This window comes from Phoca vitulina, unplaced genomic scaffold (assembly GCF_004348235.1).
Source record: "Phoca vitulina isolate PV1807 unplaced genomic scaffold, GSC_HSeal_1.0 scaffold82, whole genome shotgun sequence".
Taxonomy (NCBI): Eukaryota; Metazoa; Chordata; class Mammalia; order Carnivora; family Phocidae; genus Phoca; species Phoca vitulina.
This window is the reverse complement of record NW_022589785.1, coordinates 5330092-5347472: the sequence shown is the minus strand read 5'-3', so window position 1 is coordinate 5347472 and position 17381 is coordinate 5330092. Positions and strand designations below refer to the sequence as shown.

Here is a 17381-nt window from a genome sequence, read left to right as displayed (position 1 = left end):
ATTTATAAAATATCTAAGATGGATTTTTCAAGACCATTGCATTCTGTCAATTTACTAAATAGAAAAAGCTGTGACTCGTAAAAACATTTTGGGGCACAAATTTGGGTTATGCATGCGGTGACTGCATGTCAGTAAATGCAGGTGCATAGCACATACTGGTCTTTCTCATAACACATTAGCGGTGGCTCCCAGCCACGGCCTATGTGTCAATATTGCTATCCCTTGATGATAAAGGTGATAGAGGATGCCGGGCAAACCTGAATAATAAAAACATAAACATAGGTTTCTTCTTGTTGCTAACTTACAGCAAATTTATTGAATTGAATTTTGCCTCTTGTTTTCTTCTGTCATCATCTTTTCTGGGAGCTACGAGTTGGTCATGATATCAGTAGTTGGTCATGATTCATTTTGCCTCGTACCAAGGGAAGGAAACCGGTGTTTTTTATCTGACCAGCAGTTGGCAATAGATTCCAGCAGAGGTGCCGTTGTTCCTGGCCTTACTGCCAGGACTGACTCTACCTCTGAAAGGAGGCACCTCGGGTAGACTTACGTCTTTGCATCTGACCGCACCATGCCAGTTATAGGGGAAGGTTTCTCTTAAACCGCTGTCGTAATGAATTACTTAAAAGTTATTTCCATACAATGAATTATTAGATACAGATCTTTTCAAATGAGGACCAGATTAAAAGATCGCAAACTGTCCTTTTTTCTCGTTCATCTGGGTCTTGGTGATTAGGTGCTTATAAGTAGCTTGGGTCAAATCCTGGAAGTAGCTTCTTTTAGTGCGAATGAGTAAAGAAGTGGGAGCAGGGGGATTCAGTAGTTTACTTGATGTTTTGAACATTTTGTTTCAGATCGATGCTAGGGTTTGATACTGATACGGTTGACCCTGCGTTGAGAGGGTGACTGGTTTGATGTTGAGGTTTCAGTGCTCTGAAATCTATCTGGCCAAGGGAGTGAGCCTCAAACACCTGTGTAAAGGGATGGAGGATATAATTCAAGTTGCGACACAAAAAGTTAACACAAACCTAACCTAGAAAAGCAACAAGGAAAGTAATGTAATAAGCACACCAGATATTATCCCAAAATTGCTTAATTTGCATGTTGTCGTTAAGTCATGGTCTATTCTAAAATCAAGTCTTCAATTACTATGGCTATATGTGTCATGTATACTACTTCTAATCTGCCTCCATCTTGTAGGTTCAATCCTGTTGTTTTGTCACCAAAATAGGACATACTGGTTCAATCTAAACTCCATTTCAAACTGAATTGTAGAGGCTCTAGCATCCAAATATAGTCAGCCATGTAGTGTAAAGTAGCCCATTTGTGTTAGATGGAATTTAAATGACTCTTGAGGAGATCTCTTATTAAAAGCATCTGCAGTTAGGGGCGCCTGGATGGCTCAGTTGGTTGATCATCCAACTCTTGATTTCAGCTCAGGTATTGATCTCAGAGTCTTGAGTTCAAGCCCCGAGTTGGGCTCCACGCTAGGTGTAGAGCCTACTTAAAAAAAAAAGTCCCAATTCTAAAACCAACAATAAAACACTGGGTTATCTTTGGGCTCTTTGTCATGCCTGAGGACATTGCTGTGGACCTCTGCAGCTTCATCTAGTAGAGGGGAAACTGTAACAGAGAAAGCATTTCAGGCAAAGCTAAACGGGCACAAGGATGTCCTGCAGTGCAGGAGGTGATGTCATTTGGATAACTGCTGCTGCATTAAAAGAACAAAGAGTGGAGGATCTGAATTTTGCCCCATATGTGAGAGCCGTTTTGGAACAGCTTGCTTAAAAATAATAAAATTTCCTAAAACGTGAAACTCTGAAATATAACAATTCTGGCCAAACTTTCATGTTGTTTACTAGGTTTTTAACTACTATCTGTGGTCTATAAATCTTGTTTCAAAGATAATGGGTAGCAAAGGTTGCCTTGAAAATTAAAATCTGTAAATTATCACAATTTCCTACTTGTGGCTTCTTAAGAAGTGCTCCTGTATTTCACCATTTTCTTTCTCCCTTCTTTTGGTCACAGTGTTAGAAACAGTGACATGCACTAGGGTTGCCACAGGGAGGAAAAGACCATCTGAGAGTCTCTGAGTGGACTTTGCATATACATGTGAAGATTCTTTCCCTTTCCAGATCTTTGGGACCTGTGTGATGAGCAAGTGGAACAAGTGGATCTAAGTTAGTTTTCTGTGCCTTGGATATCATTCTGCTTAAGTGCTAACTCCCTGGGGAGTTTTTAATGCTTTCTTGTGGTCCCCAATGAACCTGTAAGTTAAGTATGTAAGAAGGTTAAAACCAGTTTTCCTTTGACTTTTTTAGCGAAACCTTGAAAGCCATTTGATGTCCCCTGCTGAGATTCCAGGCCAGCCAGTCCCTAAGAACATCCTGCAGGTACTTCACCATCTTATACCAAGGCCTCGGAGTCCTGAACACTAGTCCTTTGAACCAGTTTTGTGTACTGGCCCAGCTTTGGGCCTTAGAGAATGATCCATGTGGCCTGGCAATCGAGAATACAGTGTTACTACCTGACATAGTTCTGTGTTGCTGTTAATCTCATTGTGGGGTGGGGAGGTGGCTGAAGATGACAAAGTAAGCCCTTGATTTCCAGCTTACAGGTTTGCAATTTCTATAGAAATTGAAAGTATCTAACCTATATTTGTAGCACTAACTTAAAGCAGATGTTGCTAGCTGAACAATGACAGAAATGTGTTGCATGTACATGTGCCAAAGTCCTTCAGTGGAGCATGAGGGACATTCATCGTTGGCTTCCAAAAGTTAATCCATAATTCACAGCCTCTGACTAGGAGGAAGAAGTAGGTTTGTTCACAAGGATGACTCTTTCTGCCCTTAGGAACTTCTGGGTCCGCCAGTTCAGAGACCTGCTTCTTCCAATCTTCTCAGTGGCCTTATGGGGAGTTTGGAGCCTACAACATCTTTACTGGGCCAAAGAGCACCCTCTCCTCCCTTGTCACAGGTGTTTCAGACACGAGCAGCCTCAGCAGACTACCTTCGTCCTAGAATACCATCACCAATTGGTAAATACTGTTGTGCATAGATGTATGTCCATTCTCCCCCAACCCCACCACAAAGGTTATACTTGTCCCCTGGAACTTGCACAGTCTTTTTCATGGGCATCCCTAAAGAGCTTAAAAAGAAATGTGATTTTATTATGCCTTTTTGGGGGGATGGTGAGGCCCAAAATTAGAAGACAGTTTATCTGGCTGCCCTTCTAGATAAATATACTCATAGTTCTTTCTCCTAAGATTGATCAAAATTGTATAAATTGGATCTAGCTCTTTAGTCTTGTTCCTTATTTTGGGAATTCAGAGAAGTTGATTCGGCTTCCTAGGTTTTTCCTTGATAGAGTAGAAGTCAGGGTGGTGGCTCTCTACCAACTTGATGAAGTTGGTACATAATCCACTCTAAGGTCTTGTGGCTAAAAGCTGTCTTAGCATAAGTGTTATGTAAAATCTCAGTGTTCCTGTCACCCTGGATCACTTTAGGCTGCTGGCCACTCTGGCCCCTGCCAGTCATCATACCTTCAGAGTAAGTTTTTGTACTATCCTTTCCCCAGTTAGCGAGATAGGATGGGAAGAGTGTAATACACCTCAAAGCCCTGTACTCTACTTTGGTTATCAGCTGGCTCGGTGATAATGAGCCATATCATTGACTAGAAAAGCACTTCTCTCTCAGATAGAGGTCTCAGCTCTGAAAGGGACAAAGCTGACGGCTTAGTGGGGTAGATGAATACACCAGTAATTTGGGTCATTAAGTGCTCTGATGAAGGTCCACATAGCCCAGTGTGGGGGTACAGAAGAAGAGGGACATGATCAGCCCAGAAGTCAGTACTTGCCTCAAGGAGATGCTGTTCAACAGGAGGCAGCATGCAGTAGTGCTGATAGCTCTCTCACAGATGTGTGCTCTCTTCACACTCACTGATATGCAACTTTCCCATCAGGTTTCACACCAGGACCACAGCAGCTACTCGGAGATCCATTCCAAGGCATGCGCAAACCCATGAGCCCTGTCACGGCCCAGGTCTGTCTGAGCTTTTTCTCTAAGTTTTTTGCTTACTTTTCATCCTTATTGTTGACTGTGGGATGGAGAATCGTTGCAATGCTTGGAAGTGGTTTTGAACTACAATTTGAGCTCAGTAAAAGCTAGAAGATGGGTGAATAAAGTCATACTTCATTAAAATCCTGTTGAGTGGATGGCAGCTCAATTTAGTCAGGTTTGCAGTGCCTCATTTCTCTCAGTTGCTGCTTGAAACATACCTTTCTAAGGGTGAAGAGAGACCTCTGTAAAAAGTGCATGGACTATCCCCATTTTTCTGCTGACCTTCCTCTGCCGCCTCTGTTCAGCAGATGAGCCAGCTAGAATTGCAACAGGCAGCTTTGGAGGGGCTGGCCCTGCCACATGACCTTGCAGTGCAGGCAGCAAACTTCTACCAGCCTGGTTTTGGCAAACCACAGGTGGACAGAACCAGAGATGGATTCAGAAACAGGTAAGTTACTAACTAATCCTACCCTTGTGGGGATTTGCAAATTAGTTTTCCACAGATAAGCAATTAGTTATCCACAGTAAAACTCTGTGGTACACACTGATAGGTTTGTACAATCTATGGGGAGAAGTCCGTCTCCAGATGTGCTGTAGAGGAAGTGATACGTTTGAATTCTGCAGGAGTGTAGGCTTTTCATTCTACATAATTTTATTTATATTCTTGATTTAAAGCATTCATTTATACAAATGTAGCTAGCTGGCAGAGCTCCGTATTTGTTGTTATGAGATGATGAAAAGTAAAACTCCGCCGAGCTTCCTCCCCTACATATTCCTTGTTGAGTTACCAAACTGTCCTTTAATGCAGGTTTGCTGATCCATTATTTGTTGGTCAGAGCTAATGGGTTTGTTGATCAAAGCTATAAACATATGATTACCGACTTCAGTTTCCTCCTGTTCCTTCCAATAGTTGCAACAAGTAGTAATATGAACTGTAAAGTAGGGGAAAGAGGCAGCAATACCGTTCTTTTTTATTATAAAATAAAACAGAAAACTGCATTAAACAAATGTGTAGCTTATTACAAGACAGACTCCTCTGTTAGCTACTCAGAAGCTCCCTCTGTGCCCTGTCCTGGTAATACCTCTTCCCTCTCTCAGATCCCGTCCAGCCTTTAAAAGTAAAAAGCGGGGCGGGGGGGGGGGGGGGGCCTGGGTGGCTCAGTCGTTAAGTATCTGCCTTTGGCTCAGGTCATGGTCCCGGGGTCCTGGGATCGAGCCCCACATTGGGTTCCCTGCTCAGCAGGGAGCCTGCTTCTCCCTCTCCCACTCCCCCTGCTTGTGTTCCCTCTCGCTGTGTTTCTCTCTGTCAAATAAATAAATAAAAATCTTTAAATAATAAAACTTAAAAAAATAAGTATATAAAAGTAAATACTGGGGTGCCTGGCTGGCTCAGTCAGAAAAGCTTGCAAACTCTTGATCTCAGGGTTATAAGTTTGAGCCCCACGTTGGGTGTACTTTGCTAAACTAAAAATTACTAAAAAAAAAAAAAAAAAAAAAAACTTAAAAAAATAAAAGTAAATACCACTTTCATTTTTTTCAGTTTTATCACCAAAATGTTTATCCCTGAACATTAAGTCCTGCCTAAGCAGTATACTTGGTAATTAAGAAGTACTTATATATTTATATGATTCTTAAAATTGTCATATCAGTGTCTCATTGTCTTCAGCTGGTTTTGTTGACACTTTCAGAAAACACTGAAACCAGTAAGTACCCTATATTCGTGCATAAATGTATTCTATCTATACACAGTAGCCCTCAGCCTAAACAGAGAGCTCAGGACTGGTCTGCTGAGACTCTCACTGGATTTCTCTCTGTAACGTAGTTTCTTAATAATTCATTGACTTGATTTATTGACTTTCAAAGCACTTTTGCTATCCAGAATTTTATTTGCTTTTGGCAACAACCCTGTGAGGTAGATGGTATAAATAACTGCATTTTACAGATATAGAAACTTAGATTTTTTTTAAAATACAAGTTCCTCAAAAACTAAGTAGACCTGAGTCAGTGTCAGCAGAGCCTTCATGCCGTTTGAATCAAATGTCAACCTCTCAGGCCCTCCCTGAACACCCTGTATACACTTGTGTCCTCCGACAGACATGTCTTTTTTTTTTTTTTTTTTAATTGTACTTACCACCTTCTGGGTTACTATTTTTTGTCTTTTTGCCCATAGTAACCCCTCTACCCTGCAACCAAAAGAATGTGATGAGGCCAGAGATTTTTTTGTCTGTTTTGTTTGTTGCTGTATCCCCCGCACTTTAGCCAGTGTCCAGCACATAGAGCATGCTCAAGTATGTTCATCAGAAGGAATAAATGATAGGTGTGCAGAACCACCAGCCTTGGGGTTTTCCTCCTGATCACTCAGAGTACTACTGATCTGTTTCTCCCTCATTGTCATGCTCAGATTTGCAGAATGGCAGTGGTGGGGCTTACCTGGTGTAGATTGGAAAGAAGCCATGGGTTTAGGAGTCTCATCTGCTTATGATTTAGGGACTCCCAGAATCACTAAAGCTTTGGCCCTCGTGGTATAAGGTCTGATAGCTGAAATGCAGTGAAACTCTCATTAACCAGTGAGCTCATATAATTCATTCTTCTCTGAGCCTTTTTACATCTTCAACTGTTTCCTGTTTTCTCCAAGTGAAGGGAAAATAAGTAGAATGGGGAGAAAAGGGAAGTCTATTCTTTTAATCTTCGGGAGTTTGAGAGTTTGGGAGGCCTGGGATCAACCTTGTGTGTGGACCAGGAGTGATGGGGAATGCTGCATGTTACTAGGTCTTGAAATAGCTGAAACTCTTGGTACTCTGATTTGAAACAGTGTCTTACCTAGCAGCAGTTCTTTGCCAGGCCCTGTGCTAGTTAGTATTGCTCCCTACTCTCTGGAGCACAGCCTGGCCCACAGAATGAAGACTCGTAGCCTGACCCCCCGACATAATCTACAAATAAACTATACACCAGCCCTGGATAACCCTACATTCCCAAGGCCTTGAACCTGATCCTTCTACTTGAATCGTTGTTCTCCATCTTACAGCTTTCTCATTGATCACACTCAATTTAATGCAGCTTCTTCCCAGAGAAGCTTTCCTGGAGTCTCTTCAGTTAAGAGTATCGTGTCACTCCTTCTATATATACTTCATTTTCCCTTTCACCTTATTGTTATCTAATATCTACATGCCTTTTTTCTTTTTTTTAAGATTTTATTTATTTGACAGAGACACAGGAAGAGAGGGAACACAAGCAGGGGGAGTGGGAGAGGGAGAAGCAGGCTTCCAGCAGAGCAGGGAGCCTGATGCGGGGCTCCATCCCGGGACCCTGGGATCATGACCTGAGCCGAAGGCAGACGCTTTAACGACTGAGCCACCCAGGCGCCCCTAATATCTACATGCCTTAGTTTGCCCTGGTTAGTGTCCCTCCTCTAGACAAGAGTTCCTGCAAGGCCCAGAACCATGTTTAATCTTTTGTCTTCCCTCAGAACGTAGCATGTGGTTTTGCATACGTTAGGCACTTAATAAATGCTTGGAAAATTGAAATGGATGAGGGAATGGGATATTAAAGTCCTAGGCTGGTCTTGAGTATTCTTTGGTTTTAGGATTTGGAGTTTGAGCAGCTTGGAGCCCATACTGATACTTGGTTTGTTCACAGGCAACAGCGAGTGACCAAGTCACCAGCACCCGTGCACCGAGGGAATTCCTCTTCTCCTGCCCCCGCTGCCTCCATCACAAGCATGGTCAGTGACCTTTGCTTTTGTGAGTGACTTTAAGGCTTCTCCGTTTGGTTGTGCTTATATTGTATCACTGTGTACCCCAAAATGTCCTTAAGTGCCTTCATAGGAATAACTGACTTAATAGTCTTTCATACCTGCTTATTTATTAGATCTTCCCTTTTCAGGATACAGTCTAACTCTTAGGATTCTAGTGAAGCCCCTACATTGGGAAAAGTATGCTCCAGCAGATAGATGAGTAGAGTATGGGCTAAAACATACAAGGTGATATAATATGTTCAAACAAATGAACAATTGGAGTGGGGAGTAGAGGATGATAGGGGTGAAAGGTGAGATGGATGGGGTGAACGGGTTGGATCATGGGGAATCCAGTGAAACATGGTGGGGACTTCATAGATTCAGGTCTGCGATGTGAATTAAAGCTAGGACAAAGGAGTTTGCTTATTTGTGTTGTTAAATCTAGTTTTACAACGGACTCATTCATATTAGCTTTTTTTTAAGTTTTATCCCCCAGAAACCTCTATCGCCTCGTCAAAGCTGATAGACAAGGGGAAAAACTGTTACTCTGCTTCAGGAGCCCAAGTGGGTCTTTGCACCAAGCACTTTGAAGACAGGGTCTAGAAGGGGCTTCTCTGTTCCTAATTCATGCCCTGTCTCCTGCCATCAAGGAGTTAGGATTAATGAGAAAAGTCACATGCACAATAAAATCATCAAAGTAAAAATGGGCAGTGAAGAGATGGGAACAAATGACCCCAAAAGGTGAATTCTAGGGGCTGAGGAGACTGTTAAGATAATTGTGCATTTTCTGGTAGCGAAGTTAAGATGGGATTCATTAAGAATATAGAGAAATTTAGGTTCTGAGGTTGTCTCTGAACTGTCCTTTCCCAGCTGGAAGGGCTCTTGCTCTAGGGTGTACTTCTGGCCATGTTCTTCTGTGTTCTCAGCCTAATCCCAGGCTAGGGAAATGGCTGAAGCAGGGGCTGCATAGGTAGGCCCCTATCACCACAGACACAGATGAGTGGGTAGGTTGAAGCTCTGTGCTTTAACTACCTTTGTGCTAGAGCTAAATCTAGGTTTTGATGAAAATTTGATGTGAGCAAGAGATGATACACTTAGGGCACCACCTGTCTGGCCCATCCTGTTTCTTTTCCTCCAGCAGCCAGACACCAGAACATTGGAGTTGGTCTCTGCCACATGTAGCCAGTAAGGGGACTCGTCAGCTTATTGAGTAGTTTGACCAGTTAAGCCTGGCTTGATTAGGAAAGGCATTTAGAGAACATGCTAATACTGTTTTTCTCTACAGCTTTCTCCTTCCTTCACCCCTACCTCAGTGATTCGTAAGATGTATGAGAGCAAAGAAAAAAGCAAGGAGGAGCCGACATCTGGAAAAGCAGCTCTTGGTGACAGTAAAGAAGACACTCAGAAGGCCAGTGAAGGTAATGCAGAGCTGTTGAGGGTGTACTGCCCAAAAAGTATGTGACAGAGCATGGGCGTGAGTGCTCACCAGCTAACCTTATTCTCTGCAAATCCCTATGGAAAACCCCTGCCTGCTTTGGACCACAGTTCAGTGTCTGACAGTGAGAAAGGCATTGTACCAGTTCACAGCTGCTTGGCCACTTGACATTCTGACCAATCTAATAGTGGTATGAGTGCTAGTATGAAGAAGAGTTTTAGTTTAGAATCCTTTTTTTTTTTTTTAAGATTTTTTTTTTTTATTTGAGTGAGAGAGAGAGAACATGAGCTGGTGGGAGGAGCAGAGGGGGAAGCTGACTCCCCGTTGAGCAGGGAGCTGGATGCAGGGCTCTGTCCTGGGACTCTAGGATCATGACCTGAGCCGAAGGCAGACGCTTAACCAACTGAGCCACCCAGGCGCCCCTAGTTTAGAATCCTTATTGAGGCTTCAAAGTTGAATTATTAGTACATTTATTTGGCAAATTAATGTGGTACAACCAGCTTTACTTCTGAAACGTTCTCTCTAGCCTATGGAGACTAAGTGTCCAACAAAATCCAGCAGTGGGTGAAGCATAAGGTGTGGAGAGCCTTTTAGAAGTATATAGAAGGGGCTCCTGAGTGGCTCAGTCGGTTAAGCATCCAACTCTTGATTTCGGCTCAAGTCATGAGCCCCGGCTGTGTGCTCGGCTCACTATGTGCTCAGCTCGAAGTCTGCTGGAGATTCTCCCTCTCCCTCTGCCCCTCCCCTGATAAATAGATAAAATCTTTTTTAAAAAGTATATAGAAAATGTGAGCAAGGCTTTTAGGAATTGCAGTTGGGACTGTCAAGGATGTGGTGAAATAGATTCTAGTAAGTTAGGTTTACAAAAGTCTACAGTATTGGTCTGAGAGCTTTTTGCCTGTGAGAAAGCTTCTGGCAAAAGAAATCCTATTGGTCCTACTAAAAGGCAGTTCAGATTCCTTCACTAGACTGTAATTTCTGTTGTGATGGACTTGCATAATTTTACTTTCATTTGATTTTCCCCTTAGGCTAAAAAATGCATGTTAATCCCAAACAGTTGACTAGGACAGTACTAGCTCCCACACAGATCTGACCCACAACCATACGGGCAGGCAGAGCAAGGTGCCTAAGTTAGACCACCAGACCTTAAGCCAGGTTCACTTGCCCATAGCTATTCCTGGGTTGGGAGGATTGTAAGAAAAATAAACGTTGTTCCAGCGAGGCATTTGGAGACTAGAAATCTTGGGGTCTAGTTCCAGCTCTGTCCCTAACTACCCCTGTGACCTTGACTAGGCCTGTTCATAAGGCAAATGATGGTTCCTATGATACAAGCCTCTAAATCTGCTGAGGGGATCAAATAAGGACTGTAAACTTTTTTTTTTTTTTTTTTAAGATTTTTTATTTATTTATTTGAGACAGAATGAGAGAGAGAGAGCACATGAGAGGGGGGAGGGTCAGAGGGAGAAGCAGGCTCCCTGCTGAGCAGGGAGCCCGATGCGGGACTCGATCCAGGGACTCCAGGATCATGACCTGAGCCAAAGGCAGTCGCTTAACCAACTGAGCCACCCAGGCGCCCAGGACTGTAAACTTTCTAAGAAATGAGATTTGCTGGATCATTGGGAAGACCATGTTTGGGAGAAGTTTGCCAATACCAAAATATTCTTTGTCTGGTTGCCTTACAGAGAACCTGCTGTCATCCAACTCTGTGCCCAATGCTGATCGAGACTCTTCTCCCACTACAAATCCCAAACTTTCAACATTGCAGCGGTCTTCATGTTCTACCCCACTGTCTCAGACTAACCGTTACACCAAAGAGCAAGATTATCGACCTAAAGCAACTGGGAGAAAAACACCCACTTTGGCATCCCCAGTTCCAGGAACACCTTTTCTCCGCCCTGTCCACCAAGTTCCCCTTGTCCCCCATGTCCCAATCGTTCGGCCTGCTCACCAGCTTCACCCAGGGTTGGTCCAAAGGATGCTGACCCAGGGAGTACATCCACAGCATCTTCCAAGTTTGCTCCAAGCTGGTGAGTTTCTGACCTGGCATGACAATAGTTGCCAGAATTGAAGAAGTACTATACTGTGAGAAGTTATTTATCCCTAGAAAAATGTTGCTAGATTTTCCATCTAACTCGTGGAATAATCCAAACTATCCCTTAGTCCATTAAAAGATGAAGCAGCTAGCTTAAGAGCATTGCTCATTGTTAAAAAACTTGTAGATCAGCAAAGCTTGAAAGTTTCCAGGCAGATTGATTACTTCTCACGTTTTTTTTTTCCTGCCCAACAGGTGTGCTTCCTCCTGGAATGGACCTGACTCATTTACAGGGAATATCTGGCCCAATCCTGGGTCAGCCGTTTTACCCTTTACCTGCAGCTAGTCACCCTCTCCTAAACCCTCGCCCTGGGACACCTCTGCATCTGGCAATGATGCAGCAGCAGCTACAGCGCTCAGGTAGGCTCAGGAATGGGCCAGGGGAGCTGGGGATGGCCTGAATAGGCTTCAGGCTTTTGGACCAGTTTCCAGTAGAGGGGATGAATTACATGATTCATTCTCTAACTTACCCTAGCAAGATCGGGACAAGGGGATAACCAGAGAATAGGATGAAGTAAACCAACCTCTGTGGGATTTTGAATTCCTATCCCTACAAAGACCGTGGGAGAGCTGACTATGCTTTGGCATTTTTTTGTCCTCTGCCTCTTAAGGTGGAGAATCCTGACAGGTTTAGCATAGACACTATCCAGAGTAGGTGCCCTCTCACCATCTAATGTTAGTACTTCTGTGATGTGGCTGCTTGTCGTGGGGAAGTAGTGGTCATGTCATATAGGATGCTTCTGAATAGCTCTGCTTTCCAGGGTACTGTCTTTTGGCATTTTGTGAAGGAGTTAAGGAAGCCCTAGAATAAATCCTCCAGTACAGAATTCTCTTCGGAGTTTCATGGATAGGATTTGAGGGAGGCAAGGCCTGATACAGAACTACTTTTCTGCATGTGCTCTGATCACCTTCTTTCTTATCCCCATAGTTCTTCATCCTCCAGGCTCTGGTTCCCAGGCAGCAGCTGTCAGCGTTCAGACGACCCCTCAGAATGTGCCCACCAGGTCAGGCCTGCCCCATGTACACTCCCAGCTGGAGCATCGCCCCAGCCAGAGGAGCAGCTCCCCAGTGGGCCTCGCCAAATGGTTTGGTTCAGATGTGCTACAGCAGCCCCTGCCCTCCATGCCTGCCAAAGTCATCAGTGTAGATGAACTGGAGTACCGTCAATGAACAGGGCAGGCAGGCTCACCTATGCCTGGACCTGTGGTAGCACCATGATTAGGACTCTGCTTCCTCATCTCGGGTTGGTTTATGGACTTTTACTTTGGAGCACTCACTCTGCAAAGCTATTTAGGGAAGCCCAGGCACCTGGTGTGGTCTGCATTGACGGAAGGATCGTAACCAATTGAATGGAGCCTACATGGCCTGAATACAGGATGCACAGTGTTGTCAATCCTGGAAAGTCTTTTTTTGTAAGATATGTGAATGAAGTGTTGGTGTCTTCACCAAGAGGTGGCACCTAAGGGTTCTGAGGAAATAAATGTATAGACCCTATGTACAGACTTGTGTATAAACAACTTTTGTATATACATATAGGATAGCTTTTTTGAACTTATACAGCTGTACATAAAAGTAGCTGATATTAGTTAAGCCTGTGTCAACAGTTTTTTTTTTTTTTCCACTTGTACATTTGGGACTTTTTCTTTTCGTTGATTAAAGTTGCATATGCTAAGTGTGTGAATGAAGTGAATGGCATTGTTGTGTTTATTTCTTCCTGAATTCATTCCTTCTCATTTACAATCAGCTGACGTGTGAGGTTCAGTAGGTTCCCTGAGGGAAATGATCTGAAGTTTTGTCTTTAAAAATCAGAATTGAGGGGCGCCTGGGTGGCTCAGATGGTTAAGCGTCTGCCTTCAGCTCAGGTCATGATCTCCAGATCCTGGGATCGAGCCCCACGTCGGGCTCCCTGCTCAGCAGGGAGTCTGCTTCTCCCGCTTCCTGTGCCTCTCACCACTGCTCCTGCTCTCTCCCTCTCTGTCTCAAATGAGTAAATAATTCTTAAAAGAAAAAAAAAAAAAAAAAAACCTCAGAATCGCACTCCTTATCTCATTTAGAAGGAAGAAGCACTGGCTGCCTTTTTTGAGTCTTAACAGGCCAGCTTAAGCTGGAATGACCCTATAGGAAGACTTGCAGGTTAACACCAGATTATATAATGTGTACTGTTGAAAACAATTTATTGGGTAATCATGTATATGGTAGCTTCTCCCAAACCATGTTTACTGGGGCAAAAGTCAATAGTCTGTTGGCATCCTGTTCTCCAGCTCAAAGTCCCCTATAAAGAAAAATAGGCCCGGCTCGGCGGGGAGCCTGCTTCTCCCTCTGACCCTATCCCCTCTCATGCTGTTTCTCTCTTTCTCTCTCTCTCAAATAAATAAATAAATAAAATCTTTAAAAAAAAAAAAAAAAATAGGACCTGAGAGTTCTCATTCAATCCATTAATAAGTCCTTTTTCATATGAAACTGCCCTCAAGACTGCATTAGCAGACTCCTTGTGTTTTGTGTCTCATTCCTCGGCTCACAATGATTTCCATTATTCACCTTAACTATATGCACAGCATTCATCAGAGAACAGTATTCTACCAGAATACTATAGCTATGGTCTTGAGTCTCCTTTCCTGACTGAAGGTTTTTCAGTCCTACTCTCTGAGGTGATAACTGATTTCTCAAACTCAATTGGCCCTAGTTCTCAATACTTGTCTATGTAGGGCCATCAAAGCTACTCTGACTTCATGCTAGAGGGTCAAATAATGAGGTTGTTCTTCACCTGTAGGTGAAGGCCAAGGTGGCTGGATTTTGACTGCAAGGGTAAAAAACAGCCTGAGTCTTCAGTGTTAGGAGTGTTGCCTATAAACCTGGAGCTGCCCCCACCGTGACTTATTACTTCAGGAACACAAGAAACCAGGTTGCCTTTCAGCAAAACCTAGCTTTGTGGACTGAGCATGAGGTCCGTGTCTTCCTGGTACTTCTACTTCATTAGTCCTCCCACTCCCCAGGCCCCCATGGGATTTGCTCTTAGGATTCCTTAGCTTTAGACATAAAGCCTGTTTAGAATTCTCGCAAATGCTTTGTTTCCACAGGTGGAAGCTGGAAAGCAGTCTCAAGTAACAATAGAACACAGATGCCTGAATCCACTTCCACCTTTCCTAGGTTTTCTTTCACTTCGTCCCCTTCGTGTTGAACCAAGAGTTGTAGGTGTTCAGTGGGAAGAACTGGGCTGGAGCTGCCAATTTTCAGGCTAGAAGCGGATAGGACCGAAATGAACGATATAGGCACCAAGCAATGGGCAGAACCATTTGCCAGTGGCTGGTCAGACAGAGCCAGAAGGAAGCAAGGCGAAGTTGCTAATACTAGCACAGCCAAAGGTAGAGAGATTTTAAAACTATTTTGGTGTAGGGGAGGGAGAGGAAGCTAATGCAGTCTTCCAGGAGCTAAGAGCCTAGTAAAAGGGTCAGGGCAGGAGGAGTGAGGTCTCTGCTACAGGAGGGGTCACACATGGAACAAACTCTGGGAAGTCTAGCAGGCATGAGAGGAGTTTAGAAGCAATCAGGACTAGAAGGATGTGCAACACAAAGGTCAAGAGAATCATGGGAATAAAAGATGCAGCACAGGGAATACAGGCAATGGTACTGTATGGTGAGAGCTACACTTGTGAGCATAACATGTAGACTTGTTAGATCACTGTTGTATACCTGAAACTAATGTAACATTGTGTGTCAAAAAAAAAAAAAAAGGATGTGGAAGGCAGCCTCAAAGTAAAAGAGGAATGCCACAAAGAACCTCATGGAAGACCTACCTTTAAGGAGGATGGCCAGGTAGGAGGAAAGAATAGTGCCTCCCAAAGGAAGCAGCTGAGCAGCCAGTACTTGGGAAGTCAGTGTAACCAATGAGAAGTGGGGGAAAAATTGGCTAGTACAGCCAACCCTTCTTTCAGGAGATAGCCACTGAGTATCTTTAAACCAGGCTCTACTAAGAAGAGTAGCCAGGTCCACTGGCCCTTCTTTGTAAATGAATGAGATGAACACAAACAAAATCCAGGAATGAAAATAATTTACAGAAGTAAACTCTTCTTCAATAATTCTATTCTCTTTACCAACAGCTGGTTCAAGAATAGGCTTGTGACCCATTTAGGCCATAAGACACAAGGACAAATTGGGCAGTTTCTGGCAAATAGCTTCCCAAAAAGATAAGAATCAGTCCTCATTATTATCCTCTGGATGCTGGATGTGAGGCCTGGGACTACAGCAGACATTCTGTGAGGGGAGCCAGCTGCTCAGCAAAGCCAACAAACTGCAGTGGACAGAGTTGCCTGATGAAAAAATTTGGATCTTCAATGGCATTACAGCTGCCATGAGCCCATCTGAGCTCTGTTACAACTTACAGGAGAGATCAAGTTTCCTTCCACTTCAGCAGGTTGTTAAAATGTTTGCTGTTAAACACAGTTAAAAGCATTCTAACTAACTAATGGCACAGAACAGTGAGTCTGTTAAGCTGTGCTAAAAAAATCAGGAAAGGGGCACATGGCTGGCTCAGTTGGTAGAACATGCAGCTCTCAATCTCAGGGTCATGAGTTGGAGGCCCACACTGGGTGTAGAGATTGCTTAAATAAACAAACTTAAAAAAGGTCAGGAAAGAAATGGAATATGTAACCATACAGGAAATTTGAGTCATGCTGTGACAGCCAAACCACGGTAGTCTTGGAGTCCATGAAGAGAAAGCCTTTACTATAGGAGAATGCCCCTCCTTAGCAGCCCTACCCCAGACAGTATTCCTCTCCCAGAACTCTCAAGTCTGAGCCCAAAAGGGAAAGAAAGGAAAATGGTAGAGTAATGCTCTCCTCAACATCAGGGGGCCACTGATAGGGGAAGAGGATGCTGAATGATGGAAGCTAAGGCCTGTTCAAAGCACATCCTGAGGTTTTTGATGAACTGGATTTCAGCAACCTCTTCTACCCAACATCCTGGCAGTGCTAAATTCTTGCTCAATGATGTGAATTTAAGCATGAGGATTTCCCTGAAACACCCAATATTTGCTCTGGTTGGAAAGCAAACCGTGCTGGAAATCCCATAGCTCAGAAAGCCAATGTTTCTCTAAAGAGCTGGGGTAGGCTCTAGATTTTGGCCTATCATGAATGCACCAGTGATATCAAGGCCTACAGCCTACAAAGCAACTGGGATACCAGGCTTTCTCCTGGGCTGGAGACAGTGCTAAGCCCAAGCTCCAGGAAGACGTTCAGAAAAACGACTATTACTAAGGTAGCATGAATAACAAATACTGGAAAAGGCTGAGTCCTATGTGGATAATCCCACATCCCCATCCCTGACAACCTGCTAGAAGCTCTAGCTCACTTCAGCTAAAATCAAACTCTGTCTTCCTGCAAATCTGTTTCCACTCCTGATTTTCTCAGGGACTACCCTTCTCTATCATCCCTGTAATCCATACTGAAATAATCTTTTACTTCTTTTTCACCAAAGAGGAAGTTAATCAATTACCAAGTTTAGACTTCTGTGTACCTACCTGACCACAGCCTCCCTCTGCCATTATTCCCACTAAACCAGTCTACCGCACAAAGATTATTGCCAATCAATTTCCCAGTATCAGGGTGATTCCCTTTATATTCCTGTATTCCCAGCCCAAGACCTCTAATTATGTCCTCAGTACCCTCTTAAGTAGTCTTGACCCCACCTTTCCTTCTAACATCCCACCTCCATACATATACATGTGTACACACAAACCTGCTCTGCTCAGGTAAATGAAAGGGCCCAGTGATAACAGCCAACATTCACTAAGTACTTCTACGCCAGATACTGTGCTAAGTATTTTACAACTACCACCCCCCCAATACTAACAGTCTCCACTCCAGAAGGTAAGTGCTATTACCATCTCCATGTTACATGAGAAAACAGTTATAGAGGTTGTGTAATTTATGCAGGGTTTCACAGCTCATTAGAAGTGGCCATGCAATTAAAACTCTTGATGTGTCTGGTTAGAGTACTTTACTCAACTGCCACACGACACTATCTCCCATATGGACCAGCCTTGCAGGAAATAATCAGTTAACTTAGA

The 17381-nt window shown here is 43.6% G+C and overlaps 1 protein-coding gene across 7 annotated transcripts in view; it reads left to right on the top strand.

The window, feature by feature from the left end:
• EIF4ENIF1 (eukaryotic translation initiation factor 4E nuclear import factor 1) overlaps positions 1-13003 on the top strand; it is a 46144-nt gene extending 33141 nt beyond the window's left edge. For 5 of the 7 annotated variants that reach the window (XM_032395188.1, XM_032395185.1, XM_032395186.1 and 2 more), the window contains exons 11-19: positions 2322-2393; positions 2854-3037; positions 3961-4040; positions 4364-4506; positions 7695-7779; positions 9077-9209; positions 10909-11253; positions 11514-11678; positions 12247-13003. In XM_032395188.1, the coding sequence (XP_032251079.1) occupies positions 2322-2393; positions 2854-3037; positions 3961-4040; positions 4364-4506; positions 7695-7779; positions 9077-9209; positions 10909-11253; positions 11514-11678; positions 12247-12488 (1449 nt within the window). In that variant the 3' untranslated portion in view covers positions 12489-13003. The remainder of the gene's footprint in view (positions 1-2321; positions 2394-2853; positions 3038-3960; positions 4041-4363; positions 4507-7694; positions 7780-9076; positions 9210-10908; positions 11254-11513; positions 11679-12246) is intronic. The other 2 variants (XM_032395184.1, XM_032395189.1) reach the window with 2 other exon arrangements.
• The last annotated feature ends 4378 nt before the right edge of the window (positions 13004-17381 follow it).